Here is a 19,852-nt window from a genome sequence, read left to right as displayed (position 1 = left end):
ACTACGGTTCCTTTCCCCAGCGCCCGCCGTATGTGAGTGAGAGGTTGCCTTCGCTCCCCTTACCGCAGGCGCCATTGGCCTACTCTTCGAGTACATCGTCTCCCCGGGTTAGCTCTATTGCGTCTTCCGCGAGTTCCAACGGAGACTCGCAATCGTCGTTCACTTCAGCACCGTCTTCACACGGCCCTAAGACGCCGTCTCCTAGTCTCCCCGTCACAACGGCGATATCTGGCCCCCCTTCCCAGGCCATTGGTGGGTACGAACAATATTCCGCGATGAATACCGCGCCTCCAGATATGTACTACCAAGCTACGCACATGTCTGCAGGCCCTGCACCGCAACCACAAACCGTGACATCAAACGCGTTACCCCAATATGGCCACCAGCAACCGACATTATTACAACCAGGCCCAGCACAGTACTCTGCCCCTCCGTATCAATACGGCTACGCGAATGGGTTGACGTCTCCTCAGTCTGCTCCGCCGGCCGTCTCGGGTTCCATGGGCGCCCAAAATGTCCTACCTCTTCCCGGAGTTCCCAACCAGGGAGGTATGCAGAATCAGTACCAAGGATTTGACACGACAGGTCAAATTGCGCCGCCGGGGATGAAACCTCGCGTTACGGCCACGCTTTGGGAAGATGAGGGCAGCTTATGCTTTCAGGTTGAAGCTAAGGGTATCTGCGTTGCGCGTCGTGAAGGTAGGAATTTAGCAGTCCAAAACTTGTTAGAAACTAAGGAATGTGCTCACAAAATTTTGGCAGATAATCACATGATAAATGGCACGAAGTTGCTCAACGTCGCTGGAATGACCCGTGGCAGGAGAGACGGGATTCTGAAAAGCGAAAAGGTACGGCATGTTGTCAAGATTGGGCCCATGCACCTTAAGGGAGTTTGGTAAGCTTAAAACCCCCTTTTACGGCTGAAGACAAGTACCAATAACGGCCCCCTCTAGGATTCCCTTCGAGAGAGCTCTTGACTTCGCCAATAAAGAGAAGATTACGGAGCTGCTGTACCCACTGTTCGTTCACAACATTGGAGCTTTATTATACCACCCTACAAACCAGAACCGCACAAATCAGGTCATGGCAGCAGCCGAACGCCGAAAACAAGAGCAAAGCCAAATGCGGAACGGCCCGGGTCCGACACCTCCTGGTGGCGTCTTGCCCTCAATACAGCAGCATCACCACCACATGGGATTACCAGGACCCCAACCTCCACTTCCGTCTCATAACCCAGGACGGCCGTCCCTTGACCGGGCACACACATTCCCGACGCCGCCGACAAGCGCATCAAGCGTGATGGGAAGCATGGGTGCATCTGAGAATTTCCAATGGGGTCAGCAAGGGATGAATGGCGGCCAAGGTCCCAACCCTATGTCCATCGATACGGGTCTAAGCAACGCTGCACGATCCATGCCAGCTACTCCTGCAACTACACCTCCAGGAAACACACTGCAGAGTATGCAGCCTTACTCGCAGAGTAGTCAACCTTACGACAATTCCCGTGCGGTATACAATGGCCAAACTACTCAACATTCACCCTATCCTCCGTCAAATAGCAGCCCGCAGGAGAGGAACATATATGGCCAACCGAGTTCCTACATGAAGAGTGAGATGGGCCCTCCAGCTGGACGTCCGGCTGGTCCTAATGAGCAGGCTGATGTTAAACCGTCAAATGGATTACTGCAACATAATGACGGTGTTCCTCACCCGTCCGGCGAAGATGAAGCTGAGCATGAGGCCGAATATACTCATGACAGCGGTGCTTATGACACCAATAGAACATCGTATAATTATAACGCCCCACCTGTTACGGCGTTACAAGGCGATCACCAGCATATTCCTGAGATAAACGGGTCGCCTAATCATCATCAAGCCGGATCTGGACGAGCCACACCCAGAACCGCCGCACCGCCGCAACCGTATTACGCTCAGCAGACAGGATACAGTACGCCGCCGCGTGTGCCATCCTCCAGCAACCTTTATAATGTAATGAGTGGCGACCGAGCGCCCACTAATGGCGCGCCACCGCCGGATGTTTATAGCTCACAAAACGATATGGGCGCTCCAATGCAAAATGGTTATGCTACTCAGCCAGTTATGAATGGCGCATCAGGCGCCTTGAAAAGAGGTCGCGATGATGAAGACGACCTACCTCGTCCCTCGAGCGGTGGGCTAGACTTGAAGCGTCGGAAAACGGTGATGGATGGGCCCATTGCTCCCGGATACGACACAATGAGCCGCCCTACTTCAGCGGTGGCCCGTCGGCGATAGCCTCGACCTGGAGTTTATTCAATGTGTCATGTTGATGTTTTCTTTTCTGTGCGCATTAATCCAGGTGTTGGGGCACTTGTGCGAAAATCGATTCTTTTGAGACGAATCACTTCCGCGCCATAGAGTGCAATGCCGACTACGAGACACTCCTTTATTTGTTCTTTTCCGCGTCTTTTGTGTTAGCCGCGACAACTCATCATCATCATGTTTAGGCCCATCCATCAGAAGACACGATGACGAAAATTACGACTTCTTGATTGTTATTAACAGCCGTTTAAAGGCCGTGTAAATGCTTCACGATTTAACGCGTCGCATGGTGGACCTTAATTTTTTTTTGAGATGATCATCGATTACTTCTCTTTTTTTATGCTGAGGACAACGAGACACTCGAGCAACGCAAAAGTCCCGCCTATTACGATTTCTAGGCGAGTAATGTTCATGACCGAGGCTGAATTTGTTTTACTTTGTTCATCACATCCATCAGCCTCGTAGAGCACGTGAGGCTGCTGGTACAATTATTTTCCTAGTGACGACATGATGACGACCTGATTTTCTTCTATTCACCAAAAGGATGTGGTGTCACTGTGGGCGTGTGTTGGAAATGTCTCTTTCTGGTATCAATGGTCATGAACTCGATGATGGAATTAAAAAAGCTATTGCTTGATACACAGCGAACTTAGATTCTAAGCTACATACAACTGTCCCAGCCAATCGTATCACATATTGGGCTGTAAGGAAATTAAGTGGAAATTTGTAACCAGCTTTCCTGGCTTTATATTACAGTAATGGGATTCTCTATTAAACATACTCCTCTCGCCCTTCCAGTAGCAATTGTTCAGCCCATCCCCTACGTAGCTATCCTATTTACATTGTGATTAGTTGGAGTCCATTTTAATCTTCCGCGTACGATACGCAGGTAAAAATGCTGATACCATTCATCTAGCCTATACTCGTACCAAGCCTTGTGCGAGGTGACATTTCCTCAACAATCACACTTTTCATTACACCTTGTACCCTTCTCCCGTCGTACGGGGGTGGGAAAACCCTAGCTTCGTGGAACTACTCACTATCAACTTCTCTCGCCAAGACGATGCTGTGATGGCTCAAAAATAGTCCATTTCACTGCTTGCGCCTGCGGTGGCAGAGATCATTCACTATAGCAGGAAAAGATATAGGACAGTGAGACCTTTTTTGTTGTTAATACGGGCGGTCGGTCGTACGGCGATGTGGTAGCCCGAATTATGTAAAACCCTCATAGCTAGTGTTTAGAGGATGATAATGATAACAAGGGAGGGGGGTATCAAGCTCCCCCTTTCCCCTTCAGTATGCTGTTGCTATTCTTTATAAGAATAAGTAGACCTTAACTACTTCCATGGTACATCTAAGGTACCTACCTAGATGTATAATCTAGAATGACTAACTCAGTATATTTGTTGAGCCCATCTTCAATAAGAGGTAAGTATGAGTTTAGATAAGGATACTGTTATCCACGTACTACGTCGAATATAATTTGTGATACAAGATGTATAGTGCTCTTTTGACTTCGCCCGATCGCCCTACTTCTTAGCTGCCTATCCGACAATACACGATTTTAATGATGACTTTATTCCGCTGTGACACTTGGCTAACATGAGCTTATATACCTAACACTATAGATATATCGACGGAACGGATTATGAGTAGGAAATGTAATGTAACGGTATGCCATCGTAACGTGGGGGGAAAAGGGGGTTTGTTGCTTCTAATACTCCTAATTTCAAGAACTATACTCAATGACTATCAACATAACCCCGTTGATAATACCCTGGAACGTCTGAATTTTGTCTCCTGCCATGTCCATCACAAGCAATGCATTGTGCCGACGCACACAGCTTCAAGAATGATGTTAGCTTGGAACTAAGGGAGCAACTGGATAGACAGCTATGGTTAGGATATTATAGTAAGGAGGGAAATCCGTACCGCAACTACATATATATAAATATTAGCATAAACGACACGTAAGTATTATCGAAGGCACGTCGCAGATCCGGTATATATACGTACATGATAAATCCGAAAGGGACTGCAGCCAAGCCTCCGCAGATCGCGGCGCAGTCGTCACACGTTAGTCGTTCGTAGGCGCCGAGCGAAGCGGGATCTCGTCCTGTTAGGTTCCAGGACAGCGTGCCCTCCACGCCGCTCAGGGGAGGGAAGGTATAGTGTCCGCTGGGACTATTGCCGAAGAGCTCCGGGTGGTTCCGTAGTTTCGTCACGTCGATCCCGAGCTCGTTTTTGAAGTACTCGAGCGTCTGCTCCGAGTGCATGGTTAGGGCGCCGCTGATGCTGTCGTCGGGCTGGAATGTGAATGAGATGGCATCTGCGCCTTTGCTCCGCGGAGTTAGGGCTTCGTTGTGCGCGGCGGTGGGGTTGAGTAGCGCGAGGCTGCTGGTGTAGAAGAGGAGGGACTGGAGGAGACGCATCGTGTAGAGTACCTAAGCTTTGGCTATTGGTGGAAGTGAGGATAGTTAAGAGGAGAGATTGTATGATACTGATTACAGCTAACGCGTAAGCGATTGCTGGCTATGGCAGTATCTAAGAATGATGATTCAATTATGTGATATTTTATAGTTCAACAATATCAAAAGCCCATTTTCACACCGTCATAGTCATAACGAGCAAGTCACCAGCAGAGCGGTATGCTTGCCAAGCTAGTAGCACTTGGTAAATTGGCTATGCTCTGCACGCTTCTTCTCACCAATGACTTCAAAAGATATGGCGTGGATACATCTAATCAGATCAAAGATTATCTGATCTAGGAGTTGACCCGCCTTGTATTCAGTCGGTACGGGGAAAGTCGAGCAAACATGGGATTGGGACAAACCACACCCGTATTTAGAACACGGCTAGTAAAATGACTCTCCCATGTTCGGTCACAATAGAACGTTTTCCTCAAGCTGCTTCTCGGGGATAACTTTTCTGGAGAGCTAAGACGTGGGCCGAGTCGGAATTCCGAGGAGAGCATATGTTGTTGCTTGTTTGTTGGGTAGAATATTGATGTTTGTGGTAGCAACCCAAGGCCCCATAGCCGCCCAATCCCGTATTGGAGGGCACTTACACCGAAGCTAGAATAGGTTGCGAGTTCGGCTCTACCTGCTTGCAACGTTAGGAAGTGTTAATATATAAGCCATGAATTAAGATGATCTGTAGGCGTGTATCATAAGTGTTATGAATAACACAAGGTTGGGGTTACATACGAGTTAGTTTTGGGACAGTAATTTTGGAAAGCTCAAGAGAGCGTGGGTATCAATTAGAAATGACCGACAATCCTACAATGGATCACGCCAATACAAATGCAAAGACTACCTAATAGAAACCGCCTAACTCTCATATCGTGGTAGGGAGTCCTTCGCTAGGCTTCAACCTACGTACAGGCTAGTACCAGGAATGATGGGGATATTGGATGACATTGCATACAAATCCACTAGGTTTAGTCCTCATCTTCTTCCTCTTCTTCCTCGTCTTCGTCCTCGTCGCTAGTAGCCTCAATATTCGCCTTGGTCTTCTTACTCTGGGGCTTGGCCTTCTTCTCGTTCTTGGCCTTCGCTGGTGAATCAGGGGCGTCTGCGGGCGCTCCTGAGAGGTCAGGCGTGGCGTGTCCCTTGTCCCGTAGCTCGGCGTTGATAGAAGGAATAGCCTCGAGTAGTTTGTTGTATTGCTCAGGACTCAACGTGATACCCTGTAAGGTGGTAAGCGATTGGATGGCTAAAACATCTTTCTCTCTCCTTTCCTAATCTACAATGGCTTACCTTCTTTCCTGGCTTGAGATCACCAGAGGCATCTGTGTAGTACTCGCGAATGTTGACAAATGTCTTGCCCTTGAAACTGCTGATAGTGGCTCTGCGGGTGCCGCCTAGCTTTGGAATAAGTTAGTGACGAATTTCGAATTTCGAGTCAAGGAGACAAGAGTGATAGGATAATAGAATATCATACACTCCAGAAAGGGTTGCCCTCATCGTCTTTGCCGGAATCGGAGGTCTTGGCCTTCTTGGTGGACTTAGACTTGGACTTGGACTTGCTGCTTGACTTGACTTCCTGATCGCTTGATACATCCTCGTCTTCGTCCTCATCGCGACGCGATCGCTTAAGGTTCTTGGTGCGACCCATGTTGACGGCTACAATTGGTTCTTGATTTGATGGTGAGATGATAAGAGAAACTCAATTGAGGAAGATGCAAGGGTTAATTTAAGGAGAGGAAGGTAAGGAATATAATACTGTAATTGATGCGGAATGTGGGGTTGCTGTTGGGTTGCGCTTTGTCGCGTCAATGAAATGTTAAGTGCTTTGAAGACGCGCCTACCTACATGTATGATGTATGTACGGTTGAGTAGTACTGGGAGTTCAATTGCCACTATACTCGCTACGGTTAGTTGTTGCAAGGTACCTGCATATCAATATCTCTCTTAAAATCTAAGATATGGGAACGTTTATTGTAACTATAGGCCTATGTACCTCTCACTTAAAGAACTATGGAAAGATACATGAAAGGATTCCGCTGGGGTAAAGGTGTAATGTATGTACGAAGTACCTAAGTACTTAATTTTACGAAACATCCCATTATCGCACCTCGAGGCAGAAGGTTGTACACGACAGATGTTACCTAGGGGAAAGTCTACCTAAACCATTGGACCCCTAACTTACAAGAATCCATCTGCCAAATTTATCTTCTACGATTTGCCGAATCTATAATCCAGAACCTTTTCAAACACGCAGTCTATAGAGAACAAAGAACGAACTATTCCGAGTTAACCGCTGTGCCAATACTTATAATATTAATCAACCATCTTCTATTCTAGCCTCTCGTTATAAATGCAATGCGCCCACTATCAACGCCCCTAAACGCCTAGTAACTTTCAATAGTTCCATACACCAACAACTCCCTAATGAATACCGTCGACCATGCGCAACTCGGCGCGACTCCCGCCGTATCGCAAGACGAGACGAAACTAGACTCGAGCGAAATAGTAGATATATCCGACAATAACTCCCAAAACTATCCGATAAGTCCGAAGAAACGAGATATACCTACATCGTCAAGTTCCCAGCAAGATGATATTGTCACCAAGGTGTTGCAATTTCTTTCCACAGCAACGCCCGGGACACTCGCGGCTATCGCGTTTGTACTTGCTGCTGTGACCTACTTCGTCCTCGGTCAGATTGGCCTGGTACTGATCGGAGCTGTCGGCGGTATCACGCTATTCGCGTCGTGGGAGTCCCGGCATCCCGAAGTGTCCCGGGCCGTCCGAGGTGAAAGGGGTTACGAATTCTTAGATCGTATCTTAGGGACGGCACATACTAGAGCAGTCATTCAGGCTGAACAAGACGATGAGAAGAACGCCCAACTTCTAGCTCGAAGTTTCGACGACTTCCAGCCAGAAACGCGACAGGCGCTTACTGGTCTCGTCGACGCCATTGTTCGCGACTATGTGGACTGGTGGTATGGACCTATTGTGCCGTCTGACAAGTCATTTCCTCTCTCCTGCAGAAAGGTGTTGGTTAATTTCTTATTGACTATCTCGAATCAATTGGGCCGCAAGCGACCTGCCGATGCCTTCGTCGACTTCCTTACTCACACGTGCTCTATCATTATTGTCTTCCTATCTGAGATGGCCAATGCTTACTCGGAGCTTCCGTCCGAAGCCAACTTGACTGCGGCAGATGCTATCTATAATTACCTTGCTTCGAATACTGAAGCACCGTTGTCAAATTTGCTTAATCAAAGACAACAGGCAGGGAAGTTTAAAATGGTTGCTGAGGACTTGCTTAGCTTCCTAGATAGATCGGCATATGATTGCGATCCTGCTCGAATCTTTTTGAGGGAGATCCTCTCAACAATCATTCTTGAGGGTACTTTGCAGACATGTTCCAAAGCCGAATGGATTAATGGTTGGATTGTGTATCTCCTTGAGTCTGGAGAGACAGACTTTTCGCAAGCCATCGATGATGCGATACAAGAGCAGAAGGCTTTTGGCGACGTCGACGGCAATGTGGGAAATATCGGTCTTTCTAGGGGTAACCGTAATTCATACGAAATTGATCGCGTGCGCCGTAAAGAGGCGGTGCACAAGAAGAAGCTATCGAAGGCTGACGAAGAAATGGAGAAGGCTATGGAAGAAATGAAGAGACTCAACGAGATGATTGCTGAAGCCGACAAGTCGAAACCGGTATCAACTGAGAACCGCACAGAAGCCTCCGGTCTCCTTAATAATGCCATAGAGAAGAATGCTAAGGAGCTTAACTTGAAGCTTGACGAAAAACCAAACAGGCCTTCTTTAGAGAAACCTAAAGACTATAGTCCAAGTTCTAGAGGTGCATCAATGGATTCAAAACCAGGGAATGCTGAAGATAAGGAGGAATCTCTGAGGTCTCCCATCTCTCTAAGATCGCCTATAGATCTGGCAAGCCACAGCTCGTCTCCGTCTAGTGGACAAGGGGGGCAAAGGGCCCGTAGGTTTACAAGCTTTGATCAAATTGTTCCACCGGCAACAGAAGAGCTAGAAGAAGGCGACCCACGCAACCCTCCTCTCCTTACACTATACAACGCCACTGTTACCATTCATGACGACGCGGCGAATGACAAGGGTCGACTTCGTGGCAAACCTTCCTGGGAGTATCTACTTCAGATTGAACCAGCAACCTCTCATTACCCTGGGTGGATGATAATGAAAACGTACACCCAGTTTGAGGGTCTCCATGAGAGCTTGCGACGCATTGCGACCGTCTCTGGATCGACTGCTTTCCTGGAGGCCTTCGCTACCTTCCCGAGCTGGAAAGTGCATACGAGGACGTCGTTGCGCGGCGAGATTGAGAGATACATGCGAACAGCCTGCGCCGAGAAAGCACTGGCCGAATCGGAAGCCTTTAAGCGGTTCCTAGATAAAGGTCAGGAGACTCGAATGAGCGCCAGCAGGGGGTTCTCATTCGAGTCGGTAGGAAAAGGTGTGCTTGACGTTATCCAGAATGCACCCAAAGGGGCTTTGGATAGCGGAAAGGTAGTGGTCGGCGGAGTTACTGGCGTCTTTGGCAACATCGGGTTGGGGCCAAGGAAATCAACCACTTCTTCCTTAAACGAGCAGCAGACCAAGGAAGTTAGTAACACGAAAAGCCCAACGAGCACGCGGCCATTATCAATGTCAGCTCTCTCAAGGATGGACAGTACCCCATCGGTGAATGGGTCAGGAAAAGCTAGAGATAGTCTGGACAGTCAAAGATCGTCTGTGGTCGCAGTACAGCCAGGTAAAGTAGCGCCTATGGAACGGCGACCCAGCGTCCAAATAGACCCAAATCAAGACAGTCTTCACCCTGCAAGGGCAGATCGCTGGGAGCGGAGTTCAATTAGTGCAACGAGTAGCAGAGGACATAGTCGTGCTTCGAGCGCTGTAGCATTACGCTCACCTCTACGATCTCCATCCGAATTAAGCTTTACTAATATTAAACTGCCACCTCCACCGGACGAGATCACGGACGACTATGGCTCTCCCGTGAGCACTCGCTTGAGCGTTGACGGAAACTCGCGTTTAATGGCTACTCCAAATGGTACCTCGCCAACTCGGTCATTTAACTCAAGTCAAGATCAGCTACCACAAGCGGGTAGACCCGCCAAGCGGCCAAGTAGGCAATACGCGCCACTTTCAGAGCAAGAGACTCGTGTGGCGGTCGAACTTCTTTTCGCCGTAATTAACGAGCTCTACACGCTGTCATCGGCTTGGAACATTCGGCGGACGCTCTTGACAGCAGCGAAATCATTCTTGTTACGACCAGGAAATCCGTCACTCGCGTCCATCCAATCACTCGTTCAAGAATCGGTTCTTGAGGCGAACTTATCGGACGATGGTATTGCTGCTCACCTACGAAAGCTCCGAGAAAACTCTCTTCCCACAGAAGAAGAACGAAAGGCTTGGCCAAAGGAGATGACGATTGAAGAAAAAGAGGAGCTGAGGGTTAAAGCTAGGAAGCTGTTTATACAGAGCGGCGTCCCAGGTGCATTAATGGGGATCATGGGGCAATCCGCTACAAGCGAGGCGCTTGGGCGAGTCTTTGACTGCCTCCAGGTCGAGGAGGTCGCCAGAGGTCTTTTCTTCGGGATCATGCTGCAAGCAGTTCGAGTCGTTACACACTAAATTTGATTACTTACTACGAGCGTTTTGCACTTGAACAGCCGGGCGTATAATCAAAAAGGGGTATAGGACGTCAAAAACGGATGATAGGAATTGTGTACAACTTCAGTGCATTTCTTCTGCCGCGACGGCCGGTACATATTGGTATTGTCATAAACCATTGATTTCAGGACGTGTACGAGTTAGGTACCTATATATATACGACAGGCCGTGCGGCGACCATGGAGTTTGTAGGGGGGGTTAATATGGACTTCCAGGAGAGTCTCAGGGGCTCACGAAGTCCACGAACAGCATACGAAGTCTATAAAGCATTTATTCATGAAGAAACGAGACTAGGTAATCATTATACCATGGAACGAAATATTCTCTTGAATAATTTAAATTATAAATCATGTATTCAAAGTTGATAAGATTTATAATCATATTGATTACATATAGTTGTTCTCATCGACCTTGACCATGACGAGCTACATACTGCTGAACTTCCGTTATTACCCCCTATCGTGGGGTAAGTATATGCAGTATGCTTACGCTGCGGGGTAGTTGAAATAGTCTATTAATGGTAGATAATAATTGATTTAAGCATCACTATAGTGGGGTGTGTCATTGTTTTTTTTGCTCTGTTACGTTCGCCCTAGTGACGACATCGGCTTCGGTATTGGATAGCTGCTAAGGTCTTCCTAATATTTCCGAACACGCCGTATCCTACGTATCCACTTCGGCATCCTCTATACGCTCACAGACTATCTATTGGTATTACACTCCTTGAGGTTGCGACCACAATCTGATGTCATATTTTAAAGTTACGTATGGAAAACAGCAAGGCGCCGCTTTGTAAGCTCTAAGCTCTAATAGTTTTAGATAACCTCTTATTACTCTCCGATGCCGCTAAAGCTAGGCCTATAAGTGGCTAAACATTTGAAGTTACGAAGTGCCATATTCTCCCTATCCATATTGGCTACTTCCATCGCCTATCTCATACACGATGGGTTCTACTGAGCAGAGAGATCGCGGTGTCCGCATTGCTATCGACCGTGGCGGTACCTTTACCGACTGTGTTGGCACCTTGAACGGAAAGGATGTTGTAATAAAGCTCCTCTCTGAGGATCCGGCTAACTACGAAGATGCGCCGCTGGAAGGTATCCGGCGTATCTTGAGCCACTTCGAGGGACGGGAGATCCCTCGGGGTGAGGCTCTAGATACCTCTAATATCGATAGCATACGCATGGGGACCACGGTGGCGACAAATGCGCTGCTGGAGCGCAAGGGCGAGAAGATAGCCCTTGTTGTGACCAAGGGTTTCCGGGACTGTCTTGTCATCGGCAATCAGAGTCGCCCCAAGATTTTTGACCTCGCTATCAAGAAGCCCGACGTTCTATACGAGGATGTTGTTGAGATAGACGAGAGGGTTACACTTGAAGACTATGCTGAGGACCCTGAGCGGACGATCACTAAAGCTCATGCCAAGGCCGGGACGGCGGAAGCGTCGAAAGCAGACTTGGTATTAGGACTCTCAGGGGAGACAGTACGTATTTTGGAACGGCCAGCGGAGAGCAAGATCAAGGATCAATTAAAGAGCATATTCGACAAAGGCATCAAGAGTATAGCTGTATGTCTAATGCACGGCTACACATTTCCGGACCATGAAGCCTTAGTAGGTAAAATTGCTAGGGAAATTGGCTTCAACCATATCTCGCTCAGCCACGAACTTATGCCCATGATAAAACTGGTCCCACGAGCGACAAGTGTATGTGCTGATGCGTACCTGACGCCGGCAATTAAAAAGTACATCGCCGGTTTTCAGAAGGGATTCGCTGGTGGCTTAGGAACACGAAGTGTCCTTCAGGAGAACGGCAGCAAAGGCGCAAGATGCGAGTTCATGCAGAGCGACGGTGGACTGGTCGACGTGGAAAAGTTTACCGGGTTGAAGGCCATCCTGTCTGGTCCTGCAGGGGGTGTTGTAGGTTACGCTATCACAAGTTATGATGAGGAGACCAAAATTCCGGTAATCGGATTTGACATGGGCGGTACCAGTACCGACGTCTCACGTTATGGAGAAGGTCGATATGAGCATGTCTTTGAGACGACAACGGCAGGCGTTACGATTCAGTCACCCCAGCTCGACATAAACACCGTCGCTGCCGGAGGTGGAAGCAGACTCTTCTTCAAGAACGGTCTCTTTGTCGTCGGACCCGAGTCAGTGGGAGCCCATCCCGGCCCTGCTTGCTACCGAAAAGGTGGCCCTGCTGCAGTAACAGACGCAAATTTGTTCCTAGGTCGTCTGCTGCCCGAGTTCTTCCCTAAGATCTTCGGCAAAAATGAAGACGAGGGTTTAGATTTTGAGGCAAGCAAGAAAGTGATCCAAGAGCTCACTGATCAGATCAATAAGGAAACTGGCAAGAATATGAGCTTAGATGAAGTCGCCTACGGTTTCTTAACGATGGCAAATGAGGCTATGACGAGGCCGATCAGGTCTATTACTGAAGCGAAGGGCCACGACTCTTCGAAGCACCGATTGGCGACTTTTGGTGGCGCCGGCGGTCAGCACGCTGTTGCTATCGCAGAGGCCCTAGGTATTAAACAGATATTAGTCCACAGATACTCGTCAGTTTTATCGGCATACGGAATGGCCTTGGCGGATGTCGTCGACGAGAGGCAAGAGCCAGATTCCACAGTATGGCAAGATAAGGGAGATGTGGTCAATGAGCTGAAAGCTAAGATGGAAAAATTAAAAGAAAAATCACGGAAGGCCCTACAAGACCAAGGTTTCGAGGACAGCGATATTGTCTTTGAAGAATATCTCAATATGAAATATCGTGGAACCGAGTCAGCTCTCATGATTATCAAGCCTAATGAGGAGAAGGCAAAGGCGTCTTACGACGGCGAGGACTGGGCGTTCGGCAAGGCCTTCGTAGACCACCATCGTTACGAATTTGGATTTACTCTAGATGATAGAGATATCATCGTAGATGATGTGCGAGTTCGCGGTATTGGAAAGAGCTTCACATATCGGGATAAGACTGTAGATCAACAGTTAAGGGAAGTCAAGCGGCAGTCTATTGGTGACAAGAAAGCACATGGCAAGTCCCAAGTTTACTTTGAAGGTGGTCGTTTAGAGACGCCAATCTACAAACTTGAAGACCTATCGGTTGGTGACGAAATCGACGGACCGGCTGTTCTCGCGGATGGTACACAAACTATCGTGATCACTCCAAAGGCGAAGGCGCTAATTCTCGAAACACATGTCATCATTGACTTGGGAAAAAATAGCAAGGATGAGTGAGATTGATCCTACTCCCCTTTACAAGTTGGAAATCGAGATTTAGCTAACATATAAATCAGCTCACACAAGAAGGATTCGCCTGAACGGAAGGCTGATCCCATTCTGTTGAGTATCTTCGGCCATCGCTTCATGGCCATTGCAGAACAAATGGGCCATGCGCTCCAAAAGACTAGCGTGAGTACAAACGTCAAGGAGCGTCTCGACTTCTCGTGTGCTATATTCGACGCCTCCGGAGGGCTCGTAGCTAATGCGCCGCATTTGCCTATCCACTTGGGATCTATGTCGACGTGTGTTAGGACACAAGCCAAGATCTGGGAGGGCAAGCTCAAGAAGGGAGATGTGATCATGTCAAACCACCCATCGTATGGTGGTACACATCTGCCAGACATTACTCTTATCATGCCCGCCTTTAACGAGAAGGGGGATAAGATTCTATTTTACGCAGCATCACGAGCTCACCATGCAGATATCGGTGGAATTACCGCGGGTAGCATGCCACCGCTCTCGCGTGAACTGTTCCAAGAAGGCGCGTCGATTGAAAGTGAGAAGATTGTTAGCGAGGGTAAATTCAACGAAAAGAGAATCATAGAGCTACTCTATAACGAACCAGCGAAGTACCCTGGCTGCAGTGGAACTCGATGTCTGGCAGACAATATCAACGATCTTAGGGCCCAGGTTTCCGCAAACCAAAAAGGCATATCCCTAATCGAAGGCCTCATTCAGGAGTACGGCGAAGATACTGTACAATTCTATATGGTCAGCATCCAAAACAACGCAGAGCTCTGTGTTCGGCAGCTATTAAAACAGGTCTACAAGAAATTTGAGGGGAAAGACTTGTCTGCTGTTGACTATATGGACGATGGAACTCCGATTCGGCTACGCGTCACTATCGACCCGGAGAAGGGTGAGGCGGAGTTCGACTTCGAGGGTACAGGTCCTCAGGTCTACGGCAATGTCAATGCGCCCGAAGCCATCACATATAGCGCTATCATCTATTGTCTGCGCTGTCTGATTTCTGAAGACATCCCCCTGAATCAGGGTTGCCTCAAACCCGTCAACGTCAAAATTCCCCCCAAGTCACTCCTGTCGCCGTCGACGGGTGCTGCCGTGGTGGGTGGTAACGTACTGACCAGTCAGAGGGTCACAGATGTTATATTGAAAGCATTCGAAGCATGTGCTGCCAGCCAGGGTTGCTGCAACAACCTGACTTTTGGATTTGGCGGTAACATCTCAGGAGAGGAAGAAGTCAGGGGCTTCGGGTACTACGAGACGATTGCGGGCGGCAGCGGTGCGGGACCGGACTGGGAAGGCACCAGTGGCGTCCATGTACACATGACGAACACACGTATTACGGACTCTGAAGTATTCGAGCGACGGTACCCCGTCCTCCTGCACGAGTTCTCCATCCGCAAGGGGTCGGGTGGTAACGGCCAACATCGCGGTGGCGACGGAGTCGTGCGCGACATCGAGTTCCGGATCCCCATCCAATGCTCGATCCTCAGCGAGCGACGAGTCTACCGGCCTTACGGTCTAGCCGGAGGCGAGGATGCCGAGTGCGGTCTCAACATCTGGGTACGTCGCGTGCAGAAAGCCGACCCGGAGAAGGATCTTGCCACACAAGGTGTGCACGCACAGCAGGACAAAGACGACGTTGAGTACGAGGTACGCTATATCAACCTAGGTGCTAAGAACAGCGCCCCTATGAAGCCTGGAGACCACATCATCATTAATACGCCCGGAGGAGGAGGTTGGGGCAAGGTCGGGGACCAGAAGGTCGAGAGATTACGGAGAGACCATACCGAGTCTTGGAGGAAGGGTAGCCATACTGCTAGGGAAGATGCCGCTTTGCAGGCATAGGGCTGTGGAAGCTTCGTATGTAGTGAGTAGGCATAGAGTCTGTGTTACTTCATTCCCCCCCTTTTACATAGGTACCTACCTAAGGTACTCAGGGGAGTACCTGTATTAGTGTCTCGATGGTATTTAAAGCCGTGCCGCCCGTGAATCCCAATTTTCCACTCACTTACACGCGGCCAGTCGTCGCCAATGTGACATTACGCAGTCGTATAGTCATGGGTATAAGCTGACCGACCGACTTGGGCGTTACCAAATACCTGGGAGTTTCTGCCACCAACCCCCCACCGACGAAGCTATCAAATTAGGAAGGTGAATAGGCGGGAGCGCTTATCGTTTAATTGGCGAATTGCCAGACATGTTTTTGTTAAAAAAAAAAATTTTGACGCGGGCCATTATCCTAGTCTAACGGTCTGGAATCTACGTAGGTATGTTGGTGCTTTTCCACCAGGCGCGAGGAGCGAGTGTCTTGGTAATCAATGGTTAAGCGATGTGCAGGAGGCGGATGCCCGGGTTTAGATGTTAGTAGGATTTATTTATTATTTAAGTCTTAGGATTTGGGAAAGGGGGAAGTGAGGTGAGGTGAGGTACCTAGGTCAGATAGTTGGGGGCTTAATGGAAGTGTAGCGAGCGCTTGCGATGGTGATATACACGAATTAGACCCCAATTATAGGATTTGTTAGTTATAATTTTACGACAGAATTGGTAGTTGTTCTTGAATTAGGGGCGTTAGGTATGCTTGGTTATTAAGAATATCTACGAACTCCCTTTGTAGGTAGTTCCCGAAATGAAGACTTGTTGGTGAGTATGGGGTATAAGAGAATCACTCTTATCAATTAGAGAAGTATAAAATAAGGTATTTTTATAGAAACAATATAGTCAAGCAAAAATCAATCACTTCAAGTTACCATTCCTAAAATAGTGAAAGTGACCCTAAGAATCACGAGCGTGGCCCTATAATGGCAATTGACCCCGGTACCAGGGTCTTTGGAGCGCGGTCCGGATCGAACCCGACGATCTCCGGCGGCGCTGGAGATGCCGATGTGGAAAGCCGGCCGAACTTACTTGGCCGATGCGGGACACAAGGTCTAGCTTCTGTCTAAGGACATGTCATCCTGCAGTGAGACTACTACTGTATGATATTATTATTGAATTTAATTGGAGGGATATGATAGACAAGGGCGTCGAGAAACTGGAACTTAAGAGACAAACACGGGAAAAGCATAGAGTTAGACTTTTGTAGGACAGGGGCGGACCGCTAAAATCCGAATTAGCGGGGTGAATGTAAGTCATTCATTGGCGGGTCCCGTGGGGTAAGTGCTTAACAAACACGGAGCTTCTCCTTAGCTCTCTCCATCTTTTCCAACTTGGGTAATATTCGTGAATGGGAACTGCCGCATCTTAGCACAAGTTTACCTTAGTTTACTTTATACCACCTTAGTGTAGCTTATCATCACCAATTCCTATCCAGGTCCTGATATATAAACTGAAGTAGTCCATTCTTCTCATATTTTCATCCTTCCATCAATTCTACCTTCCAATCGTAGGACCCCCTTTCTTATTGGACATCCGAACTTAAGGAAAAGGATATCAGACAAGATGAATCCTCAGAACCTATACACCGATCAGGAGTGGGAGGAGGTCTCACGAGATCTTCCGAAGGAGAGCGATCCCTTTATTCAGAAGTATCTTCAAGGTCGTGAGGCGCTCATAGTAGAAGAAAACAAGGAACGCAGCGGTTCGTATAAACTGACTCTAATCAGCCGACCCCCCCTTTTCTCACTTCTTATCGTTAACAAAAAACCTTAGATGCGTCATTCAAGAAGAGTCTCTCCCCTATTGCAAAGCGCGCCTGTGATATAGTGGCGCGTATCCGGGATGAAGAGAAGAACACGGTGTGGACACCACAGCTAGAGGACTCGCTCGCTCAGGAAGCTGATATTGTTGTGCACCCGGGCATGATGTTCTCCCTGTCCAAGGAACGAATGGAAAGTACCAAATTATGGAATATAGTACGACGCATGCCTAAGGGTGCTTTGCTACACGCCCACCTCGACGCCATGGTTGATTTCGAGTATCTATTTGAAGTACTCTTCGCAACTCCAGGCATACATTTATCCGCCGACCAGCCGCTCACATCAGACAAAGAGAGGGAAGCTGCTAAATTAAGCTTCCGCTTTTTCAAACAACCACGCACTGAAAGTAATGTTTGGAACCCCGATTATAAAAGTGGTACTTTTATCCTGCTCACTCAGGTCGCGGACGCGTTCCCCGAGGGCGGGAAAGCCGGTTTCCTAAAGTGGCTTTACGGACGGTGCACCATTTCGCGGACGGACGCCGTCTCTCAGCACCACGGTGTTGATCACATATGGCAAAAGTTCTACAAGTGTTTCCGAGTGGTCGGCTCCATGATCCACTACGAGCCTGTCTTCCGCAAGTTTCTCCAGCGGCTCATGAGTTTACTAAAAGCAGACGGGATCAACTGGTGTGAAATCCGCTTCTCGTGGGCACTGGATTATTATAAACAGGATAGCGAGAAGCCCGAGTCTGACTACAGTGCAATGATGACTGTCTTGGACGAGGAGGTGGCACGGTTCAAGGAATCTGAAGAGGGAGAGGGATTTTGGGGGCTTAGGGTCATCTGGGCTGCTCTGCGGTTTTTTCCAACTCGAAACATCGTGGAAAACATGGAACAGTGCATTGAGACTAAGATCACGCATCCTCACCTGATCGCCGGGTACGACTTGGTCGGCCAGGAAGATGGTGGTCGGCCCCTACGTGACCTACTTCCAGAGCTATTTTGGTTTCGCAAGCAATGTGCCCAGGAGGGTGTCAATGTCCCCTTCTTCTTCCACGCCGGCGAGTGTCTCGGATCCGGTAGCGAGACAGATCACAATTTATTCGACGCTGTGCTCCTGGGAACGAGACGTATCGGCCACGGGTTTAGCTTGTACAAGCATCCTCTACTCGTCAATCTCGTCAAGGAGAAGAAGATCTTGGTGGAAAGCTGCCCTATATCGAACGAGGTCCTCCGTCTCTGCGGTTCCGTCATGAGTCATCCTCTTCCCGCTCTGCTTGCGCGGGGAGTGGCCTGCTCATTATGTAACGATGACCCGGCCATGCTCGGTCAAGACACGGCCGGGTCCACGCACGACTTTTGGCAGGCGCTGCAGGGTTGGGAGAATTTAGGGCTGGCAGGGCTGGGGAGTCTAGCCGAGAATAGTATACGGTGGGCAGCGTTTGAGGATCAATCTTCCGAGGAGTGGAGCAGGGACATCAGGGAAGCAAGTACGGGAAGCGGGACTAAGGCACAGAGGTTGAAGGAATGGGAGATCGAGTGGGAGAAGTTCTGCGTGTGGGTCGTTGACGAATTCGGCGAAGATTAGAGGGAAAAGGGGGGGTGTAAGCGCGGGAGTGTTGGAGGCTGCCTAAGGCAAATGGCGGAGACGAGCAAAAAGTTACTGCGCCATTCGCAATGGGTCGAATCCCACATTCCCGAGATGGTTTCCCGGTGGTACAGCTTAGGCGGATGCCCCCCGCGGTTCAACACGAAGGATCCTGAAGGGTAAAAAAATTTTCAGTTAGGGAAATTGAGGCTCTGCGACAACTGACGAACTAGAATTGGGGTTTGGGATCGGCGCCCATGTATGATGGTACGCTCCCGTCAACCCGCAGCCTTAGGTAGTGCGACGGCGGCTTACCTGCAGATCTCGGTGACGTTGACGTACAGCGGCGCAGGGCAAAAAAAAAAAAAACTTATGGTCGCACGCAAAGAAGGACAAGTCGTCGGCTTACTGGGGCGTCAGGGAAGACGTTTGTTAATTTATTTAAGGCTGATTCTACGAAAAGGCGGGACGAGGGGACGAGGGGAGTTACGCAGTAGGGCTAAGGCCGCAGGGACGAAGATCATGGCCGAGTTCAACACGACTTGCCTTCCATGCCCTCTCACAAGATAATAGTAGTCATGTAGATGTGTACCTAACCTAATGTATGTATGTGAGATTACATATACGCTAGAGTCGTATGACGTTTCTCGTAGGCAACACTTGCTCGTTCGTCCCCATTCGTGGGCGTCCGAGGAAGCTTAAGCAGACGTTGTGAAATGAAGAAAAAAGAAACAAGCAATCTTAACTTCTCTCGCCACTCGGAATCCGTGCAAGCGGCACGGCGGGCCATTCGTCGCACAGCGAAATGAAGAAGCTCAAAGGTCAAAGCCCGATAAGAACAGGCGGGCGTGGGGGGGAATGGCAACGGACCCGATTGTCTGGTAACGATTCGACGCTCGTTCTAC

At 48.9% G+C, this 19,852-nt stretch overlaps 6 protein-coding genes across 6 annotated transcripts; 4 read left to right on the top strand and 2 right to left on the bottom strand.

Annotated features, from left to right (window-relative positions):
* Nucleotides 1-296: 296 nt before the first annotated feature.
* On the top strand, nt 297-2,274 carry F4817DRAFT_356912 (apses-domain-containing protein; the record flags this gene model as incomplete). The annotated part of the gene is made up of 3 exons (XM_049305852.1): nt 297-699; nt 763-895; nt 954-2,274. The coding sequence occupies 3 exons, from the start codon at nt 297-299 to the stop codon at nt 2,272-2,274; spliced, it is 1,857 nt and encodes a 618-aa protein (XP_049161945.1).
* A 1,756-nt stretch (nt 2,275-4,030) lies between these two features.
* On the bottom strand, nt 4,031-4,733 carry F4817DRAFT_313069 (uncharacterized protein; the record flags this gene model as incomplete). Its single annotated transcript, XM_049300196.1, has 2 exons — nt 4,031-4,145; nt 4,318-4,733. 2 exons carry the CDS (start codon nt 4,731-4,733, stop codon nt 4,031-4,033), a joined length of 531 nt encoding a protein of 176 aa, XP_049161944.1.
* Nucleotides 4,734-5,740: 1,007 nt separating this feature from the next.
* Nucleotides 5,741-6,417, bottom strand: F4817DRAFT_313068 (PC4-domain-containing protein; the record flags this gene model as incomplete). Its single annotated transcript, XM_049300195.1, has 3 exons — nt 5,741-5,989; nt 6,060-6,167; nt 6,244-6,417. 3 exons carry the CDS (start codon nt 6,415-6,417, stop codon nt 5,741-5,743), a joined length of 531 nt encoding a protein of 176 aa, XP_049161943.1.
* Nucleotides 6,418-6,887: 470 nt separating this feature from the next.
* On the top strand, nt 6,888-10,830 carry F4817DRAFT_328574 (PXA domain-containing protein). Its single transcript, XM_049302178.1, has one exon. The coding sequence runs from the start codon at nt 7,194-7,196 to the stop codon at nt 10,428-10,430; it is 3,237 nt and encodes a 1,078-aa protein (XP_049161942.1). The 5' UTR covers nt 6,888-7,193; the 3' UTR covers nt 10,431-10,830.
* Nucleotides 10,831-11,048: 218 nt separating this feature from the next.
* Nucleotides 11,049-16,269, top strand: F4817DRAFT_328572 (Hydantoinase B/oxoprolinase-domain-containing protein). Its single transcript, XM_049302177.1, has 3 exons — nt 11,049-11,234; nt 11,289-13,706; nt 13,770-16,269. The coding sequence occupies exons 2-3, from the start codon at nt 11,413-11,415 to the stop codon at nt 15,565-15,567; spliced, it is 4,092 nt and encodes a 1,363-aa protein (XP_049161941.1). The 5' UTR covers nt 11,049-11,234; nt 11,289-11,412; the 3' UTR covers nt 15,568-16,269.
* A 667-nt stretch (nt 16,270-16,936) lies between these two features.
* F4817DRAFT_281718 (Metallo-dependent hydrolase) lies at nt 16,937-19,095 on the top strand. Its single transcript, XM_049299557.1, has 2 exons — nt 16,937-17,299; nt 17,371-19,095. The coding sequence occupies exons 1-2, from the start codon at nt 17,161-17,163 to the stop codon at nt 18,945-18,947; spliced, it is 1,716 nt and encodes a 571-aa protein (XP_049161940.1). The 5' UTR covers nt 16,937-17,160; the 3' UTR covers nt 18,948-19,095.
* The last annotated feature ends 757 nt before the right edge of the window (nt 19,096-19,852 follow it).

Source organism: Daldinia loculata, assembly GCF_022478755.1.
Source record: "Daldinia loculata strain CBS 113971 unplaced genomic scaffold F4817scaffold_8, whole genome shotgun sequence".
Taxonomy (NCBI): Eukaryota; Fungi; Ascomycota; class Sordariomycetes; order Xylariales; family Hypoxylaceae; genus Daldinia; species Daldinia loculata.
Note: the sequence above shows the minus strand (reverse complement) of the source record. Positions and strands in the feature narration are given on the sequence as shown.

Bases quoted from the DNA above. Each gene is read 5' to 3' on its own strand.
- F4817DRAFT_281718 (XM_049299557.1), top strand. From the start codon at position 17,161: ATGAATCCTCAGAACCTATACACCGATCAGGAGTGGGAGGAGGTCTCA. The intron at 17,300-17,370 runs GTTCGTATAAAC...AAAAAACCTTAG, and splicing joins AGAAAACAAGGAACGCAGCG to ATGCGTCATTCAAGAAGAGT.
- F4817DRAFT_328574 (XM_049302178.1), top strand. From the start codon at position 7,194: ATGAATACCGTCGACCATGCGCAACTCGGCGCGACTCCCGCCGTATCG.
- F4817DRAFT_328572 (XM_049302177.1), top strand. From the start codon at position 11,413: ATGGGTTCTACTGAGCAGAGAGATCGCGGTGTCCGCATTGCTATCGAC. The intron at 13,707-13,769 runs GTGAGATTGATC...CATATAAATCAG, and splicing joins GGAAAAAATAGCAAGGATGA to CTCACACAAGAAGGATTCGC.